This window comes from Sceloporus occidentalis, unplaced genomic scaffold, assembly GCF_023333645.1.
Source record: "Sceloporus occidentalis isolate IW3139 unplaced genomic scaffold, rSceOcc1.0.p SCAF_71, whole genome shotgun sequence".
Classification (NCBI taxonomy): Eukaryota; Metazoa; Chordata; class Lepidosauria; order Squamata; family Phrynosomatidae; genus Sceloporus; species Sceloporus occidentalis.
Window position 1 is genome coordinate 5,399,752 of NW_028317051.1, and position 16,070 is coordinate 5,415,821.

Consider the following 16,070-nt stretch of genomic DNA (forward strand, 5'->3'; position numbering starts at 1 on the left):
TTAAAAAAAAAAAAAAAAAAAAAAAAGGAATGGAAGATCCCCCCCCATGTGGGGTTCCTTGTCGCAAACAATGCTGGCATGCTGGACGCTAACACCCAAGCTTTTCCCGTGTGTTTTACCTCTCCGCATAAGGTTCTCTTTTTTGTTACGTTGCAATGGCTCTCGCCTCAACCTTGGTAAGTAAATATCTTTCTTTCCTTTCTTTAATAACATCTCTCGTTGTGCAACGTTAAGATGTTTCTTCCTGTTTGTTATGATCTGGGTGTCTAATATAATAATTTAATTCACAATTAATAAAATAAAACTAACACGATCATAGAAATTGGTTAGAGGAAAACGTAATCCTGTCTTTTTTAAGGTAGAAAAGAAAGTTGCATGGAATATGCAGAAAAGGTTTTAGGGTAAAGGAGGGCTTCTGCTGATGATGGTTTTTGGTGATGGGTTAGCAGGCTCAAGCAGAATCTATGGGTGGAGTTCTCGAAAACTTTCAATGCTTTCTATTTCAGTCTATTCACCAGTACTACATTTTTTAGAGCTTCTATACTAATCAAGATGATTTCCCTACAAAGAACCTTTGGGGTCCTGCTGCTTTCAGCTACGCACCTGGCTGTATAATGTCTTGGCCTAAAATGTATGCTCATGTAGTCAATGCTTTAGCAATATAATGCATGAAAGAGTTCTTTACTGCTTTGTAGCTATAGTTTTGCTTTGTTTTCTTTTTTATTTCCCACTGTGTAATTTGGGCTGATTTCAAATTGTTTGTGTTTGTTTTGGGTTGAGCCTAACTTTGACCTTGGCTTCTTTCAGGAGCATTACATAATAGCTGGTGTAATAGACCTTGGTTGCATGGAAGTCTTCTCCATATTCCATGCTATGCAGAGAGGACTCATTGACCGAGAAACTGGCCTAATGCTTTTGGAAACCCAGACTGTTCTGTGCGGTTTGATTGACCCCAAGGCAAATGAAAGACTGACATTAGAGGAAGCTTTGCAGAGAAATCTTGTTGATAACTGGCTTTTCTTACATCTTCAAAATATTAGGCATGCTCATGAATTAGTGGACATCAGTAAAAGTGGAATGCAAAACCTCTTTTCCATCACCACAGCAATACAAGAAGATAAAATACAACAAAATGTGGGTCTGAGAGTCTTAACGATATGCTTTGCAACAGGAAGACTGAAGCTGACATCCAGAAACTACCTTGCAGATATTGATAATGCCTGTAAGGATGGGCTCATTGGTAGAGAGCTACAGCGAGAATTGGAGGTCTCTTCTAAATGTCTTATTGATCCAAATGCTGCAAAGAAAGTGACATTGTCAGAAATAATGGAAATTTGCATTGTTCAAGAGTCCACAGGACTTAAACTTCTTCCAGTTAAACGGCTCGCAGGAGATATGATATGCCTGAGGTCTGGGAAGAAAGTCAGCATTTTCAGTGCAGGTCAAGAAGGCTTAATTGATAGACAGGTGGCAATCAGACTTCTAGAAGCTCAGATGTTTGCTGGTGGAATCCCTGATCCCAAAACAGGACATAGATTGACTATAGAGGAAGCAGTGAAACATAATTTAATGGATCAGGATATCGCTTGTTCTCTTCTTGTGCAACAGCTTCAGAATGGAGGCATTATAGACATAGCAACCGGACAAAGAGTGACACTGGATGAAGCAGTGAAAAACAGTCTTGTCTCGTCCAGACACGCTTTACTTGTTTTGGAGTCTCTAGGGATTTTCAGGGGCCTCCTTCGGCCTGAATCAGGGGAAGTACTAACCATTGCAGATGCTATTCAGGAGCAAGTTCTTTCTGAGGACGTGGCTATTAAGATTCTTGAACATAGACAAAGAATTCATGGTCTTTATGTGCCAGAAAACAGAGAAATCCTGTCTTGGGAAGTTGCTGTCCAACGTGGTATTTTAAATGAACATGCTGCTGGTATTTTACAGTCCCCAGTGATTCCTGACATAACGGGCATCCATACAGCAGGATATGTGAAGGAGACTGGAGTCCAACCAGCCTCCGCATCTTTGAATAGCAGCACATATCCTACAGAGAGCAATGTTTGGGATATGCACAGAAATCAACAAACTGAATTTAATAAAAAACTTATGAACTTCAGCTACATAAATATTCACAGTGGACTATTGCTTATCAACAGTAAAGAAATCAGTATTTCAGAATTACTCCCAGAGGCCTACAGAAAACATTCCATTTCTAGTTCTATTTCTGTTGGGAAAGAAACGTCCAGGAAGGAAGATCATGTTGATAAAGACACGGTAGACCATACAAATCTGAAAAGAGCGGATCAGCAAGAAACATGGAGCAGTGTATCTGTGGAATCAACTCATCCTAATACAAAGGTGCCAACAGCTCCTTCCTTTCAAAAGTCTTTAGAAAACCAAAGCCAACAAGTCATTCAAACTAATTTCAATGAGGACAAGCCATTACAACACCCTGAAAGGCCACTAGTGGGGAGTCCTTCTGAGGAAGATTCATGCTTGCAAGATATGTCCAACTCTTTTATCAGTGGGATTAAGAGTTCCAATGCAACATCACAAAGTTCTGCTAATGCATATGTAGTTGCTACCCAGCCACAGACTCTAACAATTGCTCAAAGAACACCTTCATTTTCCCCCAGGGAAATCATGCTGAACTTGGAAAATTCTGTACCAGAGGATTCTGACAGAGGAGATACAATAATGTCGGATTTTAAAGAGCAAGATGTCTCAATTCAAAGTAATTTGAATCACAAGGGTGCTGCACAGCTGGTGGTAGAACCCATGCCTTCTGAAATAAAATCAGAAGACCTGGAATTAAAGAGTGTGTCAAAGGAGCCAACTAATTCCTCGAATGTGGTGAGAGATTCTGGTGCTGCTGGTAAATATAATTTTGGGTTAGGAGAAGAAGATACGTTGACTCTCCTGACTGAGCAGTTGATGCACGGTGGTATAGTTGACGCAAACTCCAATCAAAAGCTCCTTCTCAATGAGGCGGTTGCTCTTGGCACAGTTTCTAGTCACACAGCTCTAAAGCTCATGGAAAGACTTGGTCTGTTTTCAGGTTTCTTTGACTCAAAGACATGTGAGCCATTAACCATTCCAGATGTAATAGATGAGGGGCTTATGGATGAAACACTTCTACAGAGGGTCTTTACATCTGACAAAGCAATTAGTGGTATTGTCGATGTCCAAAGCAATACCCTTTATTCTGTGCATGATGCCCTGATCGCTGGCTTGGTAGATGAAGATATGGCCAGAAGAATTTTAGACGTTCAAGTGATCACTGGTGGTATATTTGATATCAAGAGAGGTAAGAGAATATCGGTTACCTTGGCCTCCAGTCTCAATTTGGTGAAGTCCTCTGACCAAGATGACCTCGTTAAGCTGGAGAAGGCTTCCAAAGGAAAGAGCACAGATAAAACAACAAAACAAAAACTGATTAGTCTGCAGATTGAAACAAGTGGAATTACAGATCCACATTCTAAGAAAACCTTATCTGTGGTTGAAGCCCTTAAGAAGGGTGTTATTAGCAGAGAGGACGCTATTCTTCATTTGACCAAACAAATAGCTGATGGAGGAATACTTCACAATTCATCAGGAATGAGGTTTTCGGCAAGTGATGCTCTAAAACACAAAATAATTAACCATGATTTATTTAAAGGTCTTGCTGAGCATGAATGTCTGAAGCAATTAGAGCCAGTCATATCACCTGGTGAAGGTTTGAGAGCATCTAAAAATCAAGACGAAAGATCCCTGAAGGTTCACCATAACGTAACAGCCTCAACGCATTCAAGTATGGCCAAAGGCAGCCAAATGATTCCATATATAGATATTGTAAAGAAATGTAAAATTGACGTTATTACCGGACAGCGATTTCTAGATCTTAATTTCCTCTCGGAAGTCAAGTTTACAGATCATGCATTCTCAACGGATGCAGTAAAACACCCGAGTCAAGACTGTAACACTAGCACAAAACTTCAGTTTGAGAGTTTGGGAGCAGACACTGTAATGACAGAAGGTAAATCGATTGCTCCTCTGCAAGAGTATAGGAAAGATTTAGATCCTGATTCATTAGAGGATGATTCAGCAAACGGTAAGCTGTGCAATGCAAGAAATGTAAAGCTTTTGGAAAGTCCATCGGCTGATTTAACATCGCAAAAGCTACTTGTGAGACGCGAACCAACTGCTTCTTCTTTACTTTTTGCAAAACAAAAGGGAAATGTTTTTGATCCTAATGACTTGACTGAAGAAATTAATGGCACACCAGAAGTTTGTAAGGAGAACATAATAAGTTCTCCAGGATCCGTGCATACATTAGTGCAAACTAACTTGAGGAGTGTGTCATCTGAGGACAGATTGCATTATGGGCAAGGCGCACTTATTGAGAGGACAAGTCCATATGACAAACTTTTGCACTCATCTGAAACCAACAAATCTCTGTCTCAGCCCGAAACCATCCAGGAACAATGTTCTTTATATTTGACGGCAGATGATAGCCACCAGATTGATAAATCCTATCTCCAGGATGCAGTGGATGAAGTAGAAGATCATGTAAGCAGGCTTTCAGCATTTTCAGTACTTGACACAATTGATTCACCGTTTACTGAATCCGATCCTACTAATCAGATCCTAGAAGTCTGTGAAAGTTCTCATATCTCTGAAATGGATGGAAACCAAAAGAATGCCACTCTTGTGGAAAAGGTTTCAGTTAAAAATAAAAGGATTGAACACCCAGTGCCTAGTGCAGAGAATGAATTTTCATGTATGGGAGATGTCACGTTGGCAGCTGAACCGATCGAAACAGATCTAGAGAGAAGTGTGACGGAGGAAGGTTTCTTTGAAGAAACTCCAAAACCACAGCCGTTATTCTCAGACCAGTTTGCTGTTGTCCATGAACAGCTACTTAACCAAAGCATGACATGTAATGGAGAGAATTCTTTTACAGCTAAAAGTTTAAAGGCTGTAGAGCTTTTGTCTTCAGATAGTACTCTAGGCCAGCTGGATACGTCGGCACTTAACAATGTCCTTCAGCAAGTGGACAAAGAAAATACAAGCAACACAGTTCAGGATCCAGAGAAAATAACAGAGTCTGTTCTTCAGAATGTAAAAGAGTCGAAGGATGACAACCAAGAGTATGATAAATTTTCATTGACCGAAAGCGAACGGGATACTTTTGGATCCAGCTTAAGCCGGCTCCCTCCACAACTGACCAGAACCGCTCAAAACAGAATTCCTCTACATACTGGAGATAATGTTCAGCAAGTTTTAGAACCACATAATACAGCCAGAAAGACGACAGAGGAAACACCCAAGGTGAATAAATGTACTGTAGACTACGCCACATGCATTTACAATGTCCATTTATAGATTTCACCATGAGTTTTGATATTAGACATGCCAAGGTCAGTTACAAACATTTGTTATAAAAAATGGTGTAAAAAAAAAAAAAAGGGTTGCATACATCATTTACATAATATGCACCAAAACAAAAACACATTAGGTGCGCTATGGAAGTTTGTAAACACGTCCAAAGAATAATTTGTATTGCTTTGCGGCCCCATTTAAAACATCTTCCAAAAAATGTTTCTTTAAACCAAAGTGGCTGTTTTGTAACAACACTGTTGTTCATGTAAGCTTTTTTTTAAGATAACAGTGAGCATTTTAAAACTGTAATAGCCACCTCTACAGTATATTTCATGATTAAACAGAACATGTAAGAAACTACTTGTTTGCAAAACTAAATGCACTTGACATTATAAATCATAAACATCATAAAGCTTCATGCTTTATAAAGTCATATTTATTTACACAATAAATTTCCACATGGAGACCACATTCAAGATGGAGCCACTAGCACCCTGTCTGTCATTGACATAAAAGCCTGTGAAACAGGAAAAAACGAAGGTATAGGGAACCTGGGGAACGTCAATATTTACATTTTAACAAATTGAGTTAAAACAAGAATTTTGAAACTGACCCCTTACTGTCTCTTTCATTTAGGATTCTCATGCTTCTTCCATTAAACAAAGTTGCCTTGAGCACGAGGAGAACCTTGTGTCTTATCTCTCTATGCTGCGGGATATTGAAGTGAGACTGGGCCCTGTTTGCCCTGTTCCATTGGAGCTACAGGAGGTGCAAGAGCAGCTGAGACAGACAGAGGTAAAATGCTGATATTAGTATTACATTGATGATATACATTGTGGTATTCTTTGCCAGTGCAGAAAAGTTGCCCAAGGTATCATGCCTCCAATGGTGAGTGCGACTAGTCCAGGCATGTCCAAACTTTTTTCGAAGAGTGCCAGATTTGATGAAGTGAACATGTGCGAGGGCCGACCATGTTGCCTGACATTCTTTGAACCATTAAAATGGAATGGAAATTAACTATTTTATGCAACGTTTATTGAAAATGGCATACTTTTCATTTTGTGACTTGGATGACAAATCTAAACAGGTGTTAAATCACTCTGCCTTTAATATCAAAAAAACAGATCTATATTTGGGCAACTTATCTGTGGGGCCTTATCAGTCGCAATTGGCCCTCGGGCCAGACTTTGGACATGCCTGGACTAGTCTCATTACTGGATACAAAGTTGTACAATTATTGTAGGAACACCTTCGTCAGCTTGGGCAAAGTGACAAGTAACATCATTTTCAATATTGGTCCTTTCTGATTCATGATTTTACATTATTATATGGCAAGTGTGTTTGTGGACCTCCTGTTCAATATTTTATGTAGTTATAAGTTACGTGGCACGCATGCTTGGCTTCACTCGCAGCTCTTACTGATGTTTGTACGATTACAAATCACGATATAAAGCAGCAGTATGGTCTACTTCCTTAACTGTGCTACGCACAAGTGCTTGTTATACCGTTTTTCAATCCTGTAGTCAATTTTCCAAGGTGCCTTTAGGTTAGATCTTTTTTTTTCTTTTTTTTTTTTTTTTTACAGGGTTTACTATAAAAATGATGGTTACATATCAAGCTGCATGGCATGGCTTTTATGTTACTGTATTTAATAGTCATAGCGGTCAAACGAGTATTCACAATATTCATGTTAATAAAGTTAGCATGGCTCTCTCATGATATTGCATATATAGCAGTTTCGTTGTATTTGGTACATAAGGTACAGATGACCTTTATCTGAGTTTCTACATTAATTTTATTTATATATTACCATCAGGTGGGCTACATGAAATTATGACATCAGACCACTGTCTTAAGAAGAGGTTATTCTCCACCCTAAGTTACCAAATCTCAATTTTATACATGTGAATAGGTCTCACATTCAATAAATGAAATTGTGAGCACAATTATAAGAAAGCACTAAGAATTCAATCTAGTAATTACTTATTAAAGATCACAAAAATTACAAAAATCCAAAATGAACATAGAATGCCTATAAAAAAACAAATAAACATACCAGTCAGACTCAATATGAAGTCTAGCTTCTGTCTCTCGGTCTGCCCCACATTATAAGCAAAGATCTGCATATATATATAGGGTATAATAACTAGACCTGCGTAACGCTACCTCAAAAATAGTACTAACGGTCAAAAAAAATGAGGAGAGGAAAATTACCACCACGACCAAGCTGTTAATCATTTTTACAGAATAGCAAAAACATTCTAATTTTATAACATTAAAAAAATCTTATGTAACAGAAAATACTAGTTCTGCATAGTTAAATCCTTAAGCGTAACTTCTACTGAGGCCTGTAACAGTTTGGTAGCATAGAATAATATGATATATTTTGAATAGCATTCTAGACCACTTCAGTAGTAGTGTTTTAGGAGCGCCTATGCTGCACTGATGAGAACGAGTTGAAAACAAATAAAAACACACATGGTTCTGTTCATTAAACTCTGAGATTTGTAGACAAGGTGAAACCTTTAAACGCAATGAATTCATTGCTGTATGAAAATACAATTTTCAGCAAGCTTCGGTAAGAGAGGACTAGGTTGGACCTTCATAAAGGAATAGTCAATGCAAAACCCACTAGTTAGTGAATACATGTTCGAAAACTGCATGTTGTGTATGACCTAAAAAAGCTTTTGTACTTTTGAAAATATGTAGTTAACTAATCATCTCGTACCAGGCAATACTATGATTATTCATGAGCATGGCTTTCTAAAAAAAAAATTGTTTGTGCAGATCTTGGACAAAGAACTGAAAGACCTGTTATCGCCGGTGAGTCAGGAGTTGGATTTGGTGAAACGAATCGTCTCTAGGCGGCTCCGGGAAGTCCCAAAACAGCTCCTCAGGGCTTTAGAGAAAGATGCCAAGAACCTGGAAAAATCACTGACTTCTGTCAGAGACACCTCCGAGTCTAGGGTCAAGCAGCTTCACTCTGCTCTGCGGATGGCAAAGGTGAGTCTTATTCAGAGGTGATTTAAGTGATTTGTACTACTTGGGCGCTGTATATTGAATGGAGCTTATCTGCTTTTCTACTTGCAGGCTAAAGTCGTAGCTGAACACGAAGGCTTGGAAAGCAAACTTAAGTCTCTTTTGCAGTGGGTAAAAGACGCTACAGATTCATTGGACAATTTGAAGACCAGTGATGACTTAGCGCTAGATCCTAATGCGTTTAAGAGTGATCTGGAGATTGTGGAGGTGATTACCAAAACCCAGATTAATGGACCGTTGTCTTGTCCTTTTCACTGTCATTTGTTATAATTGAATGGGGAGCTAATTAAACTACACATAATACAGGGCCAGCCAAGCTCTTACTGCCACTGAGGGTCAATGTGGTTGGACTTTCATGTATAGTGAAGCGAAAGAGCTGAAACGCTCCTGCAAGCTCCTCTTTCAGCGCTCTAATTGGTGAATAGATCTCAGTGCTAAAAGTACAAATACATACAGTTGTTCTATTACTTGCCAGAGGGGGAGATTACAAGTCTCTGCTGATGAGATATAATCATGTAGAGGCAAGAATATTTTGGCATATGTATTTGCTACTAGTGTGGTTAGCATGATAAGCACTAGACTTGTGCATTCGGATTTGTACAAATTGCAAAGTTACTGAATTTTGGTAAATTTGGCGCTTCATGTTAGGTCACAAAAACAAGGCTGGTCTCCCCAGGAATCAGATGAAAACAAAGCAAAAAGCTCAGAATTTTCATCCTGAAATACGTAGGCCTACATTCACTCACACTCTCGTTCTTCACTCACACTCTCGTTCTTCACTCACACTCTCGTTCTTCACTCACACTCTCGTTCTTCACTCACACTCTCGTTCTTCACTCACACTCTCGTTCTTCACTCACACTCTCGTTCTTCACTCACACTCTCGTTCTTCACTCTTAATCTCCCCATATCTACGGACTTAACCCGGGAAGGAACTTCTGCCAAAATGCGAATAACTCTGTTCCCTCATTTTCTGTTTCAGAGCTTGAAGCAACCTGTTGCAGATACCAGACTAGAACTGGACAACATTGCCTTTGAGATTCAGCTATTTATTTCAGAAAAGGCTCAGGATTTGACCCCGCAACAGAGCCGCGTTCTGCTGCATCTCTTGAATGAGCTGCAAAAGTCCTTCAGGGGGTTGTCAGAGAGGCTGTTCGCAAGAGAAGAAGTGATGCAGCTGCGGCAGCGGCATGCAAAGCACAATGCTGAAATAAAGGTTAGACAGCATGCGTGCAGTTCCGCATTACTCACGTGCGCTGAGAAGGAAATGTATCCATGCACAATCTCTTTTTGTCCTTCTTGCCTCGTGTGACCACGTGTGGCGTACAAAAACCAGGATGAGTTTTTTTTTCTTTTGCTTCGGATTTTAGGCTTGAAACATTTTCTCACTAACACATTGGAAAGAAATGTGTGTTCAGTTTGACTGAAACCCCTTGGGTACTACGTGCTCTCGGAGCCTTGTTAATGTTGACATGTTTGTATTAACCTTGTCTGTATCGGTCATGTTGTCTGTCTGTGTTTAACCTCTTGTTTGCTTTGCTTTTCTAGGTTTATCTCCCCTAACAGTGAAGAGTTTCTCTCACAGGCCAAGTTGTTGAGCTTGGTACATGCGTACATATCCACTCTTTGCAAATAAAAAATATGACTTGCGCAATAGGAAATTGTAGACAGGACACATCGTGCTCAGCCTTTATCCAAAAATTGCTTAAGACAGAGGAAGAGGCATTGCATGGCTCAGACTCCAGAATGTGGTGAACTCAACAGTACTAGCAACTTAATTTAATCAAACTATGTAATTATTTTTGATTGTCATGATTTGCAAGGAAATGTTCTATAATTCTGGAGTCTTCCTTTCTGTGCCGTTTCCTTTGGTTTTTTTTTGTGTGTGCTGTAAATTCATTAAGAATATCCATGTTTCATGTAAATTATTCCCTTTAGACACTACAGGAGCAGAAAGCTGTCTGTGCTCAAGGACTAGAAGAGCTGAGCTTGTGGACAGAATGCACAGAGAAAGCCGTGAGCGATCATGGCGCCATTCAAGGGAATCGGGATCTGTCTACACTGCAGGACCAGCACAGAAGCATGCAGGTAACGTACGACACTGCCCACATCTGCCGTCGGTTGTATTCTTCACATCCAGCTCATTACTTGAGACGTTTGGAACAAAGGTGGTGACCAGCTTATTAACATATTTTGTAATAAAAAATGTCAGTACTACAAGGGTAAGTTTAGAAGTCATATTGCCCAGTTTTTTTAACAGAGGAAATATAAAAAATTACATGAGCTAACTGTATGAATTGTACATTGCCCCTTAGAATCTCCGTAAGGATGTAAAAGCTCAAGGTGATCATTTTGCTAAGGTACTTAAAGCAGCTGAGGATTTCCTAGTGGAGAACAAGACAAAAATGGATCCAAAAGAGCTAGAAGCCTTCCAGAAGAAACTTCAACAGGCAAAAGAACAATATCATGGTTTACTTGAGAAGACCGTAGACGCAGAGAAGCAGCTAGAGACTGCAGTGAGCACAGCTGTTCTCGAAGAGACCAAGAAAGTAAGACTGCTGAGAGCAGTTGATGCCTTTATAATGCTTGATTATTTCTGTCATAGTAAAATGATTTTCTACCACTACTTTCTTGGCTTGGGGGCCTGGGTTGAATGTTGACTTTATTTTTTGTTGTAGTCTAAGACTGCGGAAGAGCTGAAAGTGAACTTGGGCAAGATTGAATCTCTCCTGCATCAGGTTCTCCCTACTATCTCACAGCAGCCAGCCACCTTGACCGATGGAAGAGAAACCAGTAAATCAGAGATGTCCAATTGCGGTCCTGCTACAGACCAAGCCATCGACCTGATTAATAACCTCTATGAGAGGAAGAAGGTGCAGACAACAAAAAATGGGGGTTTGGGGTTGGCAAGTGTCAGAATCAACCGCAAAGGCTTTGGTGGCAGTGATGGGATTGTTATTCAGATTGTTGTCCAAATAAACCTAAATAAAGAAAATGAAAATGCTATTTTTTGCCAAAAATGATATTCCTTCATTTTAGACCAGAATCTACACTAATCTACGACTATTAGTAGATATAATATTATATCTACTAATCACTGGCAGTACAAGAATATTGTGTTCTTAAGATGTATAATTTAGTAGATTTGCCATTGCTGGTAGCTAATGATGTTTCTTTATTCAATGTCCTTACCTGTAGACCCAGCATCAGGAGATGTGGGCCCAGCAGCAAAATTTTATCTTAACCATTCAGTCAGCGCAAGATTTCCTGGACAAGCATGGCAGCTCCCTTCCAACAGAGGAGCGGCAACAGCTGCAGGACCAGCTGGCCCGGCTAAAGGACGAATACTCAACATCTCTATCCCAGGCACAGTTACAATTGAAGCATGCTCAGAGCCTTAAAGATGAGCTGCAGAACTTTCTTCATGATCATGGAGAGTTTGAAAGTTGGCTTCAGCGAAGCGAGGAGTTGTTAAACAACATGCAAAAGGGCAAAGTAGACGCGGAAGCTGTACAAAACTTGCTCCATCAACAAGCAGATTTTTCTGAGGATGTTATTTCTCACAAAGGAGATCTGCGTTATATTACCATAGCTGGCCAGAAGGCCATAGAGGCAGAGAAGGCTGCAGCCGACCAGTGCAAGGAAGATGTTGAGGTGGCAGTTGCAGGAAGTCTAGTGAAAAACAAACTTGAGGATGCCTCAAAGAGATACAGCGCTTTGCACTCAAAGGTAATCATATGTTTAAAAACGTACCTTATGTGTCAAGATACCGAGACCCTATCTGATTCATTTCTAGTGCATACCGAGCTGTGATCATAAAAGTGCAGAAAAGGTTTAATTTATAAAATAAATTCTGGAAAGCTTTTTGTGACTGGAAATGTTATTTTTCTCTCCTTAATAATGTTCAAATACACTTTAGATAGCTTAAAAGATTTCCCTGCACCAAAACAGAATTATCTTGGACCCTGTATGAAAAAAATCATAATACCAGTCTTTGCAACAAATGGAAAAGTAAAAATATTACAGTGTATCTTCCTTGGTTTACTGGTGTTTAACGTGATACGCGTTCTGCTTCCTAATACATTTTGTAAACCTTTTTGTTTTACCCATCACAGTGCTCAAAGCTGGGCTCTCATCTGAATTCTGTACTAAGTCGATTCCAGCAGTTCCAGGAAGGGTCTGATGCGACGTTAGCTTGGCTGCAGAATACAGCCTCGGCAGTAGAGAACATCCTATCTGAGCCGGTGGCATCCAAACCAGACGCATTGCAAATACAGTTGGAGAAGGCCAAGGTAAAACTGCCCGATGAGTTTGTTTGTTAGGTACTTGCGTTTAATGGTTTGCAAAATGCATATTCTATTGCGGAAGTGTAAAAACATCACCCCACCTTTCCCACTGTTCTAACAGAGCATGCAGGGCGATCTTGCTGAACGTGAGGTGCAGGTGGAGAAAGTTCATATGGCTCTACGGGCACTGCTAGAGGTTCAAGAAGACCCATCCCCAGACTGTGAGAGCATCCAGGCCACCACAGGTCTGCATTAACCTAAAATTATGGAATTACACTACAGGATATCTCCAGTGTATCTTTAGGTATTTAAAGTAATAGTACTTTTTTTTTTTTTTTTTGCAGATTCTATAGACAGTCAATTTCAAGATCTCTCTACCAAAATGTCTGCTCATTCTGATGTACTGCAAAAATCAGTAGCACAGTCTCAGAGTGTCCAGGAAGGCCTGGAAAATCTTCTGCATTGGCTTGAGGGAATGGAGAAGGCACTTGAAGACCAAAGACAGATTCCTATGTCGTCATCATCCATTCAGGAATCTCTCGCTACGAACACGGTGAGACACAAAACTAATTACTGTCCTTTGCCAAACAAGATACTCCTATATACTCAACTGAAGTTACATTTTAAACTATGAGTGTAAAATATAAGTAGCTCTCTGTTCATCCTAGGTTTTTGGCTGAATTAGTCGTACTTGCAAGCCTCTCCTTGGCAGAACAAACTATTGTTTACTGCATACATATACATTTTAATATGAAGTTCATAAGCAGACTTATGTTGCTCTTAACTTTCATCGCAATTCCGTTTACGCCTATCTGAAAAAATGCAGTATTTTACTTTTTATAATACTGACACATTTTTTTGTTAATTTTTTATTCTCAGTGATGGCCTTTTTGCAAAAAAACCCCCTCCATCTAACTGATTTCAGTCTGTTAACGAATCATACCCGAGAACACAATCGAAAAGTTACCTAAAAACAATCCGAGCCTGACCTGACATCTTTAGCAATCTGAATGACATGCTATATTTGCATAATAAATATATGTAGTAGTTTTTTAAAAAATTTTTAGGATCACAAGTTTTATGTTCAATCAATAATGGATGCTTAATGTGACTGTGATATTCAGACCCATCTGACAGACCATTTTGGTTCCCTGCATGTGTGTCTGTTTCCAGAAATTGAGACAAGATATCGGCAGTCGGAGAGGCAGCCTTGATGCCACTGGAGAAATGGTTGCGAAGTTCATGGAAACGGCAGACAGCGCCACAGCCTCTGCCCTTCAGAGCAAGCTCTTGGCTGTCACTGAAAGATTCAATAAAGTGTGTCTAAGACAGAGTCAGCAAGAGTCTGCGCTGAAAGAAATATTACCAAAAGTGGAAAAATATGAACAGTTATCGGACAACCTAAAAGATTTTAGCGTAACCAGATTTCAGCTACTGGCCTCTGGAAATCAACCAGACAAAGACATCGCTCAGTTTTCTGAACAAATCCAGGTTTGTTTCATGTACCATACAAACGTATATGTTTCATACTATGTATTTTATTACGGGTCTTACAAACACATGTGTACTTTATCATGTTGTTGGAAAATGTGTGTGATTATTCTGATGGTGTGCATAGAACTCTACAGAAGCAAGAATGTAGGTATTTTTCTCCTTTTTCATCCCCATCCACCATTTCATATATAGGATTTGTGGTATTTATTGCTAAATACAAGATTATTTTTTTTCATCAATAGGAGCTGAATTTAGAGATAAAGCAACAAGAAGAGCATCTTATTACCTTGGATACATTAGCAAATGAGCTAAGCACTTACCCTGTTCTTCTTGATGCCACTGAGCATTTGCAGAAGGTTCAGGCTCTAAAGAATGACTTCTCAGAGCTCCAAAAGGCTGCACGAGAAAGGTAAGCCTGAGTACTGACAGGTTTTATCTGGTTACCACAAACTATCATTAATAACTGCTTGCCCTCTCAGGGAACGCGATGCATTGTCCTGCCAGGAAGAATTAGAGCACTTCAAGAAGTTGGTTGGAATCATGAGAAAATGGCTGAAGGACAATGAAGAAAATGTCCCAGCCGCAGAAGACTCCCTTGGAACACAAGAGATCCAGATCAGGCTACAGAAAATACAGGTAACTGATCTTCAGAGACAAAGCACAATACCGTGTTCTTTACATAGAAAAGAGTTCTGTGTCTGTATGGATGCTGCTTTTTCTGAGACGGTTCATTCTGAATGTATAAAAATTTGGTAACTTTAAATAAGATAATTATACAAATGTTTTAGATTATTGTATTAATACACTGCTTTCCTGGTTATACTAATATGAGGGAATATGCCATTAACTATATTTTCCAATTTTTTTTTTTTTTGTTGAGGGCCAAACATGCTATTTGAAGTCAACTGAATTTATGACTTCTGTCCGTTTCTTTTTTTACCTTTTTATTGTGTCCTTTAGGATCTTCTTCAGGAATGGAAAATGAAGGGTCCTGACATGGAGGCGATCACACAGAAGGGATCCGAATTAGAGAGCCGTATTATGGAGATCACTGCATCCGAGAGCCAGCTGCGAGGTAATGAGCCCCTTACGCACCCTAACAACGTATTCCTTTGGCTTCCTATGGCGGGGTGTGCACACAGACAACACTCACTCTCCATCCTGATCTTACTACTACTTCACTTCAAGTCTCCTCATGGCGTAGTATGTCTTCAGACAAGTACCTGGGCTTTTTGACTCCCTTCCCAGTCTTCTCACCCCTCTGCTTCCCACCCCTCCTGAATTTGTTTATTTCATAATCTCTCCTTGTGCAATTTTCCCATTCCCTGGTTTTACTATATCTGCATTTTCTGTGTCTCTTTTCAACTCTTTTTTTTTTTTTTTGTCTTTACTCTTATTGCTTCTTCTTGTCCTTTGCTCTTGTTCTGACACGATCCTGCCTGTTCTTCCCTCGCTGCTCTTTAAAACTTTGGTCTTCTTTCCTATTCTTATTTTCTGTCACCTCCTTTTTAGTTTGACTTTTACCTTTTTTTTCCCTTTACCCACCACTTTTCCTGCCACCTGAAAAATATATATGTAAGAATCCCTTCTCTATATTATAGATTTTCTAAGAAGGGGGATACAGGCTTTCATACTGATGGCATGGTCGGTTGCGCTTGGGTTGATTGCTCACAGTCTAGAGACAAATTCACCAGATTCCACTCCTGATAATGACCACATACCTGGGGCTTCTTTCCTATTGATGTCAGGGGGAATCACTGTGCAGGATAATAAGCTGTTTGTTTTCTTGGGCACCACAAAAGTGACACAAACCTAACTTGCCTCGCTGTTCTCAGAATAAAAATTATGTTGGCCTCTTAAACGTTATATTTAAATTTACCCACAGTCCTTTTA

The 16,070-nt window shown here is 39.6% G+C and overlaps 1 protein-coding gene across 1 annotated transcript in view; it reads left to right on the forward strand.

The window, feature by feature from the left end:
* LOC149286297 (microtubule-actin cross-linking factor 1, isoforms 1/2/3/4/5-like) overlaps window positions 1-16,070 on the forward strand; it is a gene marked incomplete at its 3' end in the record, with an annotated part of 89,176 nt that overhangs the window by 40,318 nt on the left and 32,788 nt on the right. The window contains exons 36-51 of the mRNA XM_089494327.1: window positions 808-5,307; window positions 5,995-6,153; window positions 8,146-8,361; window positions 8,449-8,604; window positions 9,380-9,613; window positions 10,336-10,485; window positions 10,713-10,946; window positions 11,076-11,270; window positions 11,596-12,126; window positions 12,513-12,689; window positions 12,805-12,928; window positions 13,028-13,236; window positions 13,857-14,174; window positions 14,420-14,586; window positions 14,657-14,813; window positions 15,138-15,252. Coding sequence (XP_089350453.1) covers window positions 808-5,307; window positions 5,995-6,153; window positions 8,146-8,361; window positions 8,449-8,604; window positions 9,380-9,613; window positions 10,336-10,485; window positions 10,713-10,946; window positions 11,076-11,270; window positions 11,596-12,126; window positions 12,513-12,689; window positions 12,805-12,928; window positions 13,028-13,236; window positions 13,857-14,174; window positions 14,420-14,586; window positions 14,657-14,813; window positions 15,138-15,252 — 7,642 coding nt within the window. The remainder of the gene's footprint in view (window positions 1-807; window positions 5,308-5,994; window positions 6,154-8,145; window positions 8,362-8,448; window positions 8,605-9,379; window positions 9,614-10,335; window positions 10,486-10,712; window positions 10,947-11,075; window positions 11,271-11,595; window positions 12,127-12,512; window positions 12,690-12,804; window positions 12,929-13,027; window positions 13,237-13,856; window positions 14,175-14,419; window positions 14,587-14,656; window positions 14,814-15,137; window positions 15,253-16,070) is intronic.